Source organism: Chlamydotis macqueenii, chromosome Z (assembly GCF_036417535.1).
Source record: "Chlamydotis macqueenii isolate bChlMac1 chromosome Z, bChlMac1.mat, whole genome shotgun sequence".
NCBI classification, from domain to species: Eukaryota; Metazoa; Chordata; class Aves; order Otidiformes; family Otididae; genus Chlamydotis; species Chlamydotis macqueenii.
The window spans coordinates 24,238,562-24,254,511 of NC_141593.1; the positions used below are offsets into that span (position 1 = coordinate 24,238,562).

At 34.9% G+C, this 15,950-nt stretch overlaps 1 protein-coding gene across 2 annotated transcripts in view; it reads left to right on the top strand.

Moving 5' to 3' along the window:
- Positions 1-15,950, top strand: part of AP3B1 (adaptor related protein complex 3 subunit beta 1) — a 164,463-nt gene that overhangs the window by 37,902 nt on the left and 110,611 nt on the right. For both annotated transcript variants that reach the window (XR_015261512.1, XM_086771530.1), the window contains exon 7: positions 4,551-4,730. Coding sequence is in view for 1 of the 2 variants with exons in the window: in XM_086771530.1 (XP_086627656.1) it covers positions 4,551-4,730 (180 nt within the window). In the remaining variant the exon portion in view is untranslated. The remainder of the gene's footprint in view (positions 1-4,550; positions 4,731-15,950) is intronic.

Here is a 15,950-nt window from a genome sequence, read left to right on the forward strand (position 1 = left end):
TACAGATGCATGTGGTACATGATAAAATGATTTTTTTTCAGCCCCATCCAGAGAACTGAGTTAGTACATGGCCACAGATATTTTCTGCTATATCACAGCTGTTGCTAATATAGCTCCTGTTCTAGGACCAGGTAGTATACTGAGTGCAGTGCTGCATTTGAGCTCTTCTAAGACAGAAGAATGTTAGATAGAAATTTTAAAACATGTTAGCCAGACTTGGAGATGCTAATTGATTCCGAGGTATGTACACCTGATCTTGTTGTGTACAGCAGAAACCTCTGTTGTGAAGTAATATGGGAAGGGATAGAGGCATGTTTTGGGTAAACGCTGACAGTAAATTAGCTTATTGCATGGAATCTTTTTATTGCTAATTAAGATTTACACTGGTTTCTAAAAGCTAAATTTTTCTTTAGCCTCTACTTAAATAATATTTTTCCTTTAATTAAAATATTTTAATCACATTAAACTAGTTCTAATATTTAAATAAATTTATTGTTCTATTCTGGTGTGATAATTTACTCCTAAATATTAACAGATGCAACTTGTATGAATTACATTTTGAGGGTGAAAAGACTATACAAATACTTGAGTATTGAGATTTCTTTTGCAGACTGCACGGTTACTAGATGAAGCACAGATTATTGCAAAGTGAGACTCCTTAGATTAAAAAATGATCTCAGGAATTGCTGATGGCTTTGCAATGAAAATCTTGATCTTTTAAACTGAAGCAGGGTATGTAGGGATAATGGGGAAAGAAAACTGGGTTCTCTACTTTTCAACAATAGGCTTCTGCTAATAAGTTAATGTTTTAGTTTAGAAACCAAATGTGTGACTAAGACAATGTTTTTTTAACTTCACTTTTGTGGAAAAAAATTACAGAATTTGTCCAGATGTTTTATTGTGATAGATCTATTATCCAGCTATTAGAAGATAAATGACTGATCTTTTCCAGTTTCCTTGCCTCCAGAAAATTGAAATAAGAAGGGGAATATCATTTGGGCTGTATGATTAGGGCAGGTGGGGTGGCCATTAATTTAACAGAGAGGGATCTTGGCAGCATAGGCCAACTTGCACTGTATTATCAATCAAACCTCGATGCACTTCTTGTGATGACCCAGCACTCTCAGGTTTTCTCAGCGTTAATTAGAATTCATGACAAAATAGATGCAAGGAAACATTTTGTACCTTTCATAATTTTATAGAAAATTTATTGTTATTAGAGGAACCATTTGCTTAGTGTGATTTTTTTCATTACTAGCTTGTCAACTAGCATAGATAATCTGGAGAAAATATGAACTCCATAGATTGGGTGTCACTTTTGTTGATGGTTCGTGTGGTTTACCTTGGAGCACAGCTAATGGCTGAAGTTCATAGCAACAGCACAGGAAAATGTGGCAACCATGGAAGACAAATGAACCATGTTTATTGCTTTAATATAAAAAATACATAAATGGAAAGCAGCATTTGAATTTGATGAGCTCATTGCTAGTTTTGTTGGAGTGATTTATATTTTCTCCTTATACAAAAAGCTACTATTGACACAGTGAGATGGAAATTAACTGACTGTTTTTTGGAAACCAATATCTTTTTGTTTTATATTCTGATTGGATCATTTTGTTTTAATTCTAAATATTTTTATGGAATGTTGAGCATTTAATAAACAAAGATTATTAGCTGTTCCTCTGATGTTTAGATGTATAGTAGGATCATACTATAGGGGAAACAGTGTCAACTAGAAAATAATCTCTTATTAAGAGAGCATTAGGAAATTTTCTCAGTTAAATCCTCTTGTTACCAGTGCATTTTCAATCTGTCTTACATTCGCACTTTTTTTTTTTCCCCTTTCAAGTGAAAAACGTAATTTTGGAAAATGCAGTAATGAGGAGAGGGACAACGATCTTAAATAGTGTCATGATCTATGGCAATTCCTGTATTAACTTGTAAATCTAGGCACTTGCCACAGGAATAAAATGCTTGTTCATCCAGTGGACCTCTAGCATTTGATGGTATATGTTCAGATTTTTATTAATATCTTTTCAGCGTTCACAAGTGACAGCATTCTCTTTCTAAACCTGAGTAGATGACTCATGTGAATTGAAATAAGTAATTATTTAGAATTCCTGTATTTCAGTATGAGTATTGCTTTGTATCAAATTGTTGTGTTTACTCACAGTAACTGAACTTTTAAAAAGCCAGTGCTGTTCATGGAATATATGCTCAGTTTTAAAAGATCTAAACTAGTGTTATACATGCTATTTTATGTCAGCTTTCAAACTATAAAATATCCAAGTGAAAGAGAAATACAGCAAAATGTGTGTGCAGTACTAGTAGCAGTAAAAGGCAAGGGTATCCACTCCAGAACTAGTTTGACACCAACTTCTGTGTCGTCCTTCACCTATAACCTAAAAGGGCATTTTAAAATATTAGACTGTGACTATTCCTATAGTCATAAATTGATATGTATGTCAGTCTCTCCCTCCACACCTCTTTACCGCCTTCCTTGTCTCCCCTTGTATGTCAAACCTGTCAAGAGACGCTATACTGTCTTGCAGTGTGGAAGAGTAGAATATCCATAATAAAGTCTATGGGACAGTGACCTAAAAAAAGTCTCTGTTGTCTCTTTCTTCTAAAACTTCAGGTCCATCACACTGTCTGCTGCAAGTTGGCTTTAACTGTAGTTCGGAGTTTTGCATCCTGATAAAACTGCTTTGTTGCAGGCTAGTTCTAACATACAGGTCTTCCCATCCTTCCTCCTCCATTCTCAGCTTATCTAGCTTAATTAAATACCTACTCCGGACTGATAGTGATTTGCCTGGAGTTAACCACTGTCTTCTGCTGAGCTTTGAACTTACACCTAAGCATCAGGTCACAGCAGTTTTTAATTACAGAATAGCTTACTGCAGCACGTTATTAAGAAGGAAGTTTAGTACAACAATACAAAAAAAAAAAGCTATTGTTTTTGTGATACAGCAAAAAATAGAAAATTATTTTGTATGTAAAGTGTGGGGTTTTTAGGTCTATCAAATAATCAAATTTTGCTCCCTGGAATGAGTTGCATTCTTGCTGGGACCAGCAGGTACCAGTATGTGGAGGGGGCTGGAGACAATAAATGCAACTTCACGTTTATTCTTATTGGTAATTCATAAAATCCCCACAGAGCCTGAAACTTGTTTAGCATAATAGCAAGACTATATTCTGAGCTGTTTTCTTTCAATTGTAATGTTGGGCGCATACTAATAAACCAAATGTCAGCCAAATACAGGGAGAAAAATGTAACATATGAATATCCTTGTATTTAATATTTCTCAAAAAGTACCATTTCAATAAACTGCACTTCTATTTAATTGCTTACTTTAAGCCATTGGGGAAATTTTAGAGGTTGAAATGCAGATCCCCAGTGCTCAGATAGAATATGACATTAATTTGCTGCCAGAGGGCTACACTGCATGCATGCTAACTGCATACATATCAGCTGCTTCATGTAAAGTCTCATCATTTTAGTTATTTGACTTAACATGTACTCTGACACAAAACAAATCTTAATTAAAGCAATTAGAAGAGAAAGAACAGTAATTCCAGGCACACAATGACATGTCCTTATAATGCATGGTCAGCTTTTGAGGTGTTCCCACAGTTAAAGTAACCTGCTGCCAGAATTTTAACAGAAACCCAGTATATGTTTCCTTTCTTTGTTTTTGAAAGAAACTTCCCTATCAGAAGGTTTCAGTAAGCATTGAGGTATTAGAATGTTCAGTATCTATTTAATTTTCTCATGAAACAAAACTATTTTTATGATCATAGTTAGTATGAGGATCTTTGTGTATATGTAAAGATTTATTTCTTATGGAGGCAAAAAAATTGTATGAGGACATAGCAAGGCATAAATGACCCATTCCTGTAATCTTGGAACTGGTAGGGAAGTGCTGAACAACATGCAGATTTCTGCTTGTGTTCTTTGAGGACAAGTAATAATATATCTCTGTATTGTATTGCTGATTTTTATGCCTTTTTTTGCAAAGTCTATTCATGAAACTCTAAATATAAAATTTCATATGACAGTTAATTTAGCCATATTGAGAGAGAAGTTTGGATCCCAGTAGTGCTGGGAAATTTGCCCCAGCTCCTCTTCAGTTTGATCACAACAATGTTGGTAAGAGAATCCCAATAGACCTTGTTGGGCGTATTGCTATATGCTGCTTCTTGTTTCCTGTTATATCTGAGCTAATTGCAAGTTCTCTGATAATTTATTTGGAAACTATAAGAAAAAAAAGTTTATGCTTACATTGCACTGTGTCTTCTGGGCTGGGAGTGAAGATTTATGTGTGTAATAGAAACAGCAAATGTTTTCTCTGTCCTAATAAGCTTACCCTAATTCTTTTTAGAATAAGATACCATTTCTGTGGGCTTAGTTTTTCTTCTTGTTGTTGTTTCTTTTCACTGAATAGAAACAATTTGAAATTGCTGAGGATTGCTAGTATTAATTCTGATTCTCATTTGTGAATGAACTGTAGAAAGAACACTGACCTTCTGGTTTATATTTTGTTTTCTAGCTGGTAGCTGGGAGCGTTGTGATGGCATTTGAGGAAGTGTGTCCAGATAGAATAGATCTGATTCACAAGAACTACCGAAAGCTCTGTAACTTGTTGGTTGATGTGGAAGAGTGGGGTCAAGTTGTTATAATCCACATGTTAACTCGATATGCACGTACGCAGTTTGTAAGCCCATGGAAGGTAAGTTTGTGACTTCTAAAATTACTATTTTGTTTGCATTCTGAATTATTTCCATTGCTGGATATGCTTAGTCTTTTAAGATATATTTTTATGCAGACTTTAACAAAAATAGAAATCTAATGGGTAAGTCTTAGCTCTCTAAGGCTTCACTAAAACAAGGCATCTACCATTCTTCAGAGTATGAGAATTCTCCTAGGCTATAACTTGTTCTGATTTACCCTGCATACATCCCATGGGCAGCAGAGTCCTTTTACTGTGGTTCTTTGAGCGATATGGCTCTTGCTGTAAGAGATATTATGTGAGTCAGAGCTAGAAAGGTTTGCCATTCTGTCCTGAAACTGGGTAGTATCTACTGTTTTTATAGATACAAATACCCGGTATCACTGCATGGAGAACATTATGTTACTTGTCTAGGCATTCTTAATGTGCTGAGAGACTCTGTGGAGACTTGAATATATGTTTTTGAAATGTGCAATGTAAAAAATGTTGTGGTATTTTCATTTATATTATGTAAATATGAGTATATTCTTAAGACTTATAAAAAGAGATATTCAAAATACAAATCCTATCACTTCTAACATAAAAAAAAAAGTAGACAGCTCAAGAAATTGATGCTATTAACATTGGTTTCAATAGGGATTTAACTCTGAATAACAATTTAAATTAAAAGACAAAATACTTCTGGAAAGAACTGTATAAAATTGCTCCATAGCTTTGCTTGTTTCTGTTTATTACAGGCTTGGGGGTGTTACTACTGTTAAATTTTACCATTTAATTTAAAACTAATTCATGTTTAAAGATGTACATATTCATGGGTATATATATATATACTGTTTTATAGCAGTAGTTGAAGGTTAACTTTGTATAGTTGCATAAAAATGTCTGGGGTACCTACTTCTAATAATATAAGGTGATCTTAGAACCTTATAGAAACCTTTTTTTAAAAATTTCTCTGTATTTCTTTAGAGTGAAGTAGTTCTGCTATAGCTCAGCAACTGTGTCTTAACACTTCTGTTCAGGCATTATTATTTCAGTGCAGATTATTGTGGTTTCTAATTAACGTATTAACAATTTTTAAAGGTTTCTTTTTTTCCAACATTGGAAAAAAATGACACCACCTATCACTGAGCTCTTTCAAATTCTGTCTTTTTATACCCTTCGCCTGGGAATCAGACTGAAATGCAGTGGCATTAACATCTGTATTAATATATGTATGTATTTCACATATTTATTATGTGAAAATAATTATAAGGAGATGTATGTGGACAAAGAGCTAAATTCAGCCTGGTTTAGTTTACAGTTATGTTCATTCTTCATAAATAAGCAGAGCTTGTGATGATTAGAAAACTAGAAACATAGCAAAAATACCTGATGTAGAGTTGTATTTTTGCACTGCCAGTTGGGTTCTGTCACACTCTTTCATTTCAGATGAAAATTAAATTGTTTGTAAGAACATATCTTTCCAGAAAATTGCTTAAAATAAGGAAAGTATTTTCAGATAATGAGACACGTAAGTAATATGTTTTCCTAATGTCCTTGAGACAGAGTATTTATTACATGTTGCTTATTGAAAGAAAGTAACTTGCTTTCTTCTTTCTGACCTTTCGAAAGAATAAAAATTGATAATTTGCTTTGCCTAAAGCTACAGTTTCACAATTGATTTAAGCCAGTTTTAATCTGTGATTGGATGAAGGAAGAGTAGAAGAAAAGGATGACCTCCTGTCTTGGACTGAGAGGTTGGAGGTCTTCGTGGGATTAGGTTTCTATAAGACTAATGTACTCTTTTCAGTGAAACCAGGTGGATGACAGTTTTTGCTGTGGCTTCTGCTCTAGGAATGTAAAAGCTTTGTGTAACAATACTGGCTGTGTCAACCTAAAATTGGTCGTCAGTGGTATAGTATTACTGATGTTTTACTTCCACTTTCATGAGCCTCACTGCAAAATCTAGTTTGTCTACCTACTCAGCAATTAAATTAGCAGAATTTTTTTCTGAGGCTAGTTGAAATGCATGCCTTTGTCAATAGGTTCTTAAATGAACTCATCATACAATAGGGCATCTTGTGCAGTAGAAGAGATTTTTAATTTAGTTTATTTGCATCATTATGGATCAGTATTTAGGCTGTTTATATGTAAATGTATGATTTGAGGAACAATTAAGTGTTGACAAAGTAGATTGCAGTCATATCAATTGCAGTGCATTTTCCATAATTTTTCTAACTGACATCTTTGATGATAAATAGTGGATGCCAAGTCAAAGCCGATTATACAGTGCACTAGGAATTCATGGTGCTGTCAGGAAGAAGACCGATTGACTTTAAATTTACATATTAATGAGAAGATTTGTTAAGAGGGTGCTTGACTATAGAAAATAACAGCATATTTATAGGGCACGACACTTTATAAATAAAGCTGATGCAGGAAAATGGAAATTAAACCTATCAGATTAATAAATTCAAGGCTGCTAAAATGCATATTTGCATTTTTATTCACTAAAATTTACCTTACTTTTTGAGAAATGTATACTGTTTCTGTTCAAGTTGAGCTAATTCCCAGCAAGTAATGATGTCATATTTTGAATAGATTTTTGTGCATTTAGAAACCTAAAGAAAAATTTGAAATACTTAACCAGTTTTGGAGAAAAATAATTTTCTAAGCAATATACTTAAAATTGTTGCAACACTTTAATCAAATTACCCATTAACCAAGAATACTTAGTTTTATATTCCTATTTTTAGCCTTTCTGAAAGGTAGATTTTTAAAATTCTGGTCATGAGTGCTGCGAGGAAGAATGTCCTTGGTTTATTTGTCTTGAAATACTTAGAGGGTGTTTTTTAAGTTTTTTAAGTAGTTAGGTGCAAATAGTTGTTTCAGAATAACCTGTTTTCTGTATGAGCTACATTCAGCTTTAACATATATTAACTGGAATAAGAGCAAGACACTTATTCTGGAGTGAAAGTACCTGCTTGAGACTAAGTGGGAAGAACAATTTTAACAGTTCTCTGGCAAGCGACAGATTTGATGGCAAATAACATTGTAATGCGTCCCAGTGTAAGTGTTTTTCCTCTGCCCTTGTCGCAGCAGTTGGCAGGACTGCTGGGTTGTTTGCGAACAGCTCCTGAATCATTACAGCTTGCAGCCTAATACATAAAGATGTTTAAAATAAAGTTGCTGTTGGTTTCTGTGAAGATGTTGAGTTGCAGTCCAGCGGTTCAGGGACTGATTTTCAAGCTGTTCAGCCATCCCTGTTTCTACAAGGAGATGAGAATCACAGGAGGTAGTGACTGCTTCAGCTGTCCTGGTATATAGATCCACCCTAAATGCATGTGCAGTCTAGGAGACTGTCTTCTAAGAACAGCTGACTTGGTCAGAAGTGCTGACGGTCATTGTAGAGAGCAAAATGGAGCTGGGAGCTGTAGTATTGCAAAAAAAAAAAAAAAAACAGTTACTCAGGGCTGCTCAGCTTCATTTCAGACAATTCCGTGTTACATAAATAAACATTCTTGGTATTTAATTAAGATTGGAAAACAATGGTGAATTCAGATTGATCATGGGCTTCAGTCATAACAAAGTTATTTGTAAACAAGTACTTATGAGAAGTGTGTCTCAAGCTTACACTTTTAGGATTAATTATTGAAGTATTGCTGAATTTAAAGTGCTCAGAATTTGATGTAACTGATGGGAAGGGGTCAGAAAATAAGCCTGAAGAAAATGATCTAAAAGAATAAGGGCTTCTAGGAGAAAAATAGCAAGTCTTAGAATGTAAATACCTAAAACCATGAATCATGGAAAGTAGCCTAACTCTTGAGGAATTACAAGAAGAAACAAATTAAACTCTTCTGTAAGGCCTGTTGTGACAGGACAAGGGGTAATGGTTTTAAAATAGAGTGAGGTAGATTTAGATTAGATATTAGGAAAAAAAAATTTTTACAATGAGAGTGGTAGAACACTGGAACAGGTTGCCCAGAGAAGTGGTGGATGCCCCATCCCTGGAAACATTCAAGGCCAGGTTGGGTGAGGCTCTGGGCAACCTGATCTCATTGAGAATGTCCCTGGTCCTTGCAGGGGGGTTGGACTAGATGGCCCTTCCAACCCTAACTATTCTATGATTCTATGAAAACATTTATTTTGATTGCTAGCTGTGACAAAATATTGAGGTCCCTTCTGACTTCAGCCATTCTGTGATCTCTAGTGTTTTGTTAAATGCCTTAAAATCTTTCCCACTCTTGTAGTGTTTTCTTAGTATGTTACAGTTATGAATCTTTAGTGTATTCCATAAAGGTCATGTGTGATGGAATACAATGTCTAATGGCTACTTAAGACGGCTCAGCAGTGTCTAGTACTGTTCTGAATATTTGGGTTTCGTTCCCTGTGCTTGTAAATGATAAAGCTTCAAGCACAGCATACAGGGAATACTATCTATCCTTAACTTTTGTAGAACTTGTTTACTCTGTTATGTTTATTCTGAATCAGTTCTCTCGGTTTGTTGCAGGAGAACATAGTAAAACTTCTAAAGCCTATACTGAGGCTGAGAAAGAAGGGAAAGGTGTATTCAGGTTGATTCATTACTAAATGAACTATTTACATACAGAATATTTTTAAAGTACTTAAGCTTCTTTAATTTTTATCACTTTGTCTAGGTAGTTCACCTAGTTAAAGGCTGTCAGCCTGAATATACCTTTCCATTCTTCTGTTCTCAGCAGAGGATTTACTTTTTGTTATGCTCTCTTGCAACAGGATGATGAGTTCAGAGACACAGATAATCAAACACATTTAAGAAATATTGAGAATAGCATTCAGTCTTTTAGGATAAAATCAATCAAGATATGCTATGTATTAGTACATTGTAGACCTTATTGAAGTTTCATTGTAGATACTTGTGCTGTGTGGTTCTAGCAGATGATAGTTTTGGTGATTTTTTTTTTTTAATCTTTTTCCCCTACCCTAAAAGATCATGAGGCCAGAGAATTTTCTTCCCCAGAGATCAAAAGCAGTCATCTCATTTTCAGCATCCATTAAGCTGTCTTTTTCAGATGCAAGTGTGAGACCACATAGATAGTAGATTTACTTGAGTCTGATTTGTCTCATAAGATTAAAATATTAAATTTGGGGAAACTAGCGTACAGTGAAGTTACATGTTATACTATTTATCTCTTCCATTCTTAGAATACCTGTCAGAATCCTCAGTCTGAATTGGAGGATTCTGGATTCAGTTACTATTTCCCTTTTTGCAGACTGCGATAGTCTCTGACCAGATTATTTTAGATATACATTGAGGAAGGGTTAATGTTTAATATAAAATTTACTTACTTGAGGCTATTGGGTGAAGCATTTGGGGCATAAAATTGACTGGCTAGCTATTTAACTGTAATACCAGATTTATTTTTCCCTACCAGGTGTACTACTTAATAAGTTCAGAATAACTTAGAGCATAGATTTATAACAAAAACTGGCCTCCAATTGATTGTGGAAAGTTGATTACTTGAAATTCTAAACAAAACTTTCTGGTCATTATGGATATAATCTGAGACTGTTTTCATGATCACTATGTAATAGTCTCTTCTGTTACTGAAAGGGAGTATTATTGTCTTTCTACCTTCCCTCCATCTTCTCCCTGCATTCCCTTGTGTTAGGGTAGTGGTTCTAAGCAATTTGGGTAAAGGAATTGATCCAGGAGAAGAATAACTGAAGGGACAGGGAGGGTTAAATTTCAACCATCTGAATTTTCCAATTTGGTTTGCATTATTGCTGCCAAGCACTTACTGCTGGCAAAAGAGAAGTATAGTCTGAAGAAAAGCCATTTATCTTTGCAGAAAAGTGTATTGCTATAGTTTCCATTAGTCCCACAACAGACTTGCAGTGGAATAGCAGCAGTGGGTAGAATCTGTGTAGGCAAGTACTCTAGGACATCTCTATCAAATTAAGAAGGCAACCCCTGCTTTTCCCATAAATTTGACCAACAAAGTTTCTGTGTATTCCATCCAATGCTGTAGTCTTACCTTCTTGACTCAGGATGAGGGGTTTTTTATTATTTATATATAGGATATAAGGCATTTTAGCCATTTGTTGCAAATAAGTTGTTAAAATTATTTTTATCTCTGTCTAGACTTATGGAGGTGAAGATTATTTGGAAGGAAACACTGAAATATTTTAATAGAAATCTAAGTATCAACTGTCTAACTGTCTATTTAAATATCAGATGTACCAGACCCCCATCAGCACATGACTTACCGAAGTTTCTAGCTTTAATTTTGTCCATTTCAATGACACTTAATCATAGAAAATTGTGTGAACAATATGAAATGAACACACTCTTATAATACCTTTGGGCCTTCCTGCATGCCAAAATATTAATGAATTTTGTTCTGGGCAGCTATCTGTGGGATATTATTCTCTGTCTAGTAACTTGTGTGGCCTTTTCATTGTTATACTAGGATTTTCTCTGGATAATTAGAAGTCTTGCAAAATAAGCTTCCTTAACTTTTTCTTTTAGCTAGAAGCAGATGCTATCTTTTCTCTTTAATTTATCCCTTCACCTTTGCTCCTTCTCCATTTTGCTTTTGCAATGTTTATTTTATTCCTTCTTGTTCTTCCTTGTATTTTCTGTCCTTCCTGTCTTCTTATGCTCTAAAGTTTTTTTTCTGTTCTTTGCTTTGCAGATCTGTCTTTGCACTCTCATTATCATACCTTTTCCACACACTACTGTAATGAGTGTGTTTTTGTGGGAGAGAAAGCTGTTTTATGCCTCACTTCCATTTTGAGGAGAACTTAACTGTTATGAGTAAACTGAAGTGATCTAAAAATCATAATTGATTGTTTTAATTCTAGCAGCAAGTATCATGGGACTTTGTTACAACAATAATTGGGAATTTGGGGTTGTTGCAGAAAGATGTTAATTACTGTGACATATTTAACCCTTTGCCCCTGTTTTTAGACAGCAGTCCTAGACTTAGTTACTGCTCCTTGTAGAAATGAGAATTAGCTTTTGAACACTGCTTGAGTTTTCACATTAGTTTGGTATGATCTTACTTAGCACAGATGTTCCTGTAATTGTTATATATTGGGAAAAATTTAATATTTAGTGGTCCTCAAACCCATACTTAGACCTATGTGATGCCCTTGTCTCAGCTGTAGTATAAAACTTGTATGAGTACAGGCTTTCTGAAGAACATTTTGAGATTTCTTTCTTTTTTTTTTTTTAATTTTTCACTAAGTCTTTTAATTCATTACATTTTTGAATTTGTATTCAAAATTATGTTACTGGTTAGGCAAATTTTTAAAAGCCACTGCGAGGCTGGATTGAAGAGTTTTTGAAGAGTCATATGAGAAATGAGTTTACATAATCATACTATATGGGAAAATTGCGGCTTTTTGAAGAATGAAATAAACATGTACATCTGCATTGGGATTATACAGGATATTGTTTAAATGAGAATATACAAGGACATAGTCTTAGAATATGTACATGCGAGGAAAAGATGTAGTAAACTACAAATGAAGCTTCATTTATTTATCACTTATCAAGTAACTTTTATATATGCCAGAAGTTAAGCTAAGAACAATGTTATGACTGAAAATGCCTTAATGTTAAATTTCACTTGCTGCAGTCTGATTCTCAAGCTTGAGTTAGGTGTCTTAGTACCTTTGTGTAGCTTAGGTATCAAGCCTGCTATATTTACAACTTGGAAACTTTTTATATAGAAAGCTTTTTTTGAATTGTGTATGAAATCTCCCTAAACTAATAGAATTTTGTTAAGGGTTCCTTAGCCACATTAAAATTTAGTTTTTTTAAAGAAATGTGAAAATGTTTTTGTGAGTATGACACATGCAACTCCAAAGGCTATTGATACCACAAGGCAAGCTGACTTGGAAGAGAAATCCCTTTATGAATAATGTCTTAAAGTTGCCCTAGGATAGCTGTTTACAGGGATGTACAACATCATAGTCAGTAAACTGCTAAGAGTACCAAGAAGATAATGGAGGATTTTGTGCCATGGCTTTCTTGTTTGTTGGAACTGAACTGAGACTAAAGCTAGTGTTTTAAAGCCAAAGAATAGATACTGTTTATAATCTCATCTAATTTTAATCTTATTTTTGCAGCTTTGAACTATTGTCACATGCTGATGCAGTCCTTTCTTACTAGTAATGCGTAATTGTCATGAAATCACTTTGGTTTGGATAATACTAAACTCCAAATGATTTAAGTTGTGAAACTGTGCAACTGATCTTTAGGCTATGAGACCATTGCCACAATCCTGAGCCCTTATGAAATACAACTCTAGAAGTTGTACTCCTCCCTTCCCTCAACTCTTGAACCTCTTTGAAACAACCTAGTGTTAAAAGAAAATTGAAAGCCTTTTTTAGTGAATGGATTAATTGAGCTCAAGGACACTTCAGAACTTTTGTGTCCCAGTGAGATGAAATCTGTGAGAAAACAATTATTCCTGGGTGCGATACTTCTTCTGTGAAAATGCCCTGGTTTTGGTGAATAACCTGAAAATAGGAAAGCATGTCTACATGTATGAACACAGTGAAGGGAGAAAAGAAGGGAAGAGTTTTCTCTTTGAAAACTTCTTATCTCATTATTTTCATACATTTTTAGGTTATGAGTTATCAACCTGCCTCTTTTTTGTGTCTCTTGACTTTTTGTGTTAATAGAAGTCTGAGACCATAATGGCTGCTGAATTGTAGAAAATCTGTTAAGAAATTTCAATGGTACTCACATTGTAAACCCTTGTTCAAGTTGTATCATTTCCTGGCAGATGTTTGCATTTGAAAAATAGATTCATTTTCAACAACATGTGACTGTTAGCCCAATATTAAGGTTGTAAAGTGAGGGTTAGAATCAGAAAATACAATTCACAGTGTGACACAATTCAGTTTGTCACAACTACCCTTTCCATTAATACTCACTTCAGTTTCTATTCGCTGAAAGCATGCTTATCTCTTTACATAAATAAACTTTTAAAAGCCAGGCATATAATTTTGTGCAAGGAACCATGAAATCTCATTTGACCAGAACATGATAGCTTTTATCTAAAACTTAAAACTAATGTAGCAGTTTCCATTGTAATTTATTGGAATTATAGAATATCTTTTGTCTAACTGTATTAATATATTACATTTTTAGTATAATTCCAGCAGACTCATTTGAATAGAGTTGTAATCTGAAAATTTATCCTCAGAAGAGGGCACTGTAGGAGTCTAAGTCTGTTTCAGTGGCTTCAGATCAGCATTGTGGTACGAATCCAACGAAAACCTCAGGTTTTCTTTCTGACCTCTCTGTCCCAATGGTAATGAATAGACTGTGGTTATAATTAAAATTACAGTATTCAAACATATCAGAGTAATATTATGATGATCTTGTGATCTTTATTGGTTCTTCATTCCATTGTAGTTCACTTAACTGAAAATGTGTATGTACTTTTTGAATTGTGCAGGAGCAACAGGTCTGGTCCCTAGTGGAGTGATAGAATATGATGTTTGGTAGTGTGATAATTTTGCATTAATATTTTACATAAATATTGTAGGCTATATATCATTATTTATATATCACACTACCTAATCATTGCATTCTGTATTTGCTGACTTTTGGACTGAAAGTGTTCAGTCTGTTTTGCCTTAATTTAGAAAGGAATAATGGACATAGGCTTTTTGGTCCTATGACTGCAGATTTTTTCAGGAAGCCTCCTTACAAATTCTTTCCTGGTAGAACGTAGACCATATCCCAGAGTGCTACTTCATTACCAGAATCTTTTAATATTCTATGTATGGCAGAAAGGATAAATTAAGTTTCTAAAATTCTGATTCATTTTTAAGTAACTTTGCTCATGGAAGCTGTGAATGCATGGTATCTAAGACTACACAGGACGTGCTGTTCTGGTCTCTGGACAGCAAAGTCACCTCCTGCTTTCTGTCCATTCAGGAATAGCTACTGTTTGTCACTATTACTGTAACATGTATCCTGGCCCTCTGATCTGGTTTGTTTCTTGCCTGTATTGTAATCCACAGCCCATTCCTTTCTGATGCTCTATACACAAGAGCATCAGCAGGAGTTTGTTAAGTGCTGGTAACTTGTTTTCCTTCAATATAACAATAAAAGATTCAATAGCTATTTTTAAATAGGAAAATAGTTTGATTACTTGCTTCATTAATTTGGTCCTACAGAGGAGGAAGTATCTGAAGATTCTGACCTTTGGAGAAACAAGGATATAGTTAATTTATCTGAGAGTCTAGTGTTGTTCTAAATGCTACAAGATGCCCTGCCAATCTTCAGTTGTTATGGACCTCCTGTAGGCTCCATTCCTTCAGGATCTGCCAGACCCATACAGATATTTCTTATACTTGAGGGAGTATAAAATGGCACTACATACTTATAGTTAGGCACTTGAAATACTCCACTACTTTCACATGGCCATCACAGCACCTCGTCAGATCATTACTAGGTCCCATTAGTCCATTCACAGTAGCACAAGTCTTTATCACACAACAGGTTATAATGGCAGCCTGCCTAAAAAAGGGTGAATATACTTTGATGGCTGGTTAATACTGGAAAGGAAGCAATTATTTATGGAGTGGAGGATCTGGTCCCTTTATCCTTTGACTGTTCAACTCCCTTTGACTTAACAAGACAGAAGTTATAACTTGCTCTTACACTTTACCTGAAGATCTCTGTGGGGAAACTTGGCTTTGTGCCTTCTAAGGCCTTTCTCCATCCAGGCTGCGGATTATGTTGGTTATGCTTTCATTTCTCAAATATATTTACCATGTGAGATTGTGCCTTTTTTTAAACCACTAGCAATTCTTCATGTCAAGCTTTACTTGCACTGTCATACCTGTATCTTATTAAAGGACTTCCTGTTGCGTAGAGATGGATACTTGTGACAGCATGTAGTTGTAACAGGTGAGATTGGTTGAGGTCTGCTCATCTTTCAGAAACTTGTCATGGCTCATCTCCTTGGCTTTTTTAGTACCTTGAGGATCATTTTTTGTTTGCTTTGATAGACTGAAGATAGGTCTATTGTAGTGTTTGAAAAGCCATCTGTGAAGCATGTGTCATAGTTTAGCCCCGATCGGGACCAGACTACGCAGTCTCTCTCACTCCCCCCATCCTCTGAGAGAATAGGGAGAGATAACTTACGAAAGAAGGCTCGAGGTTTGAGATGAGGAGAGGAGGAAATCCTTAAAGTTACCATTACAGGCAAAACAGACTCAGCTTGGGGA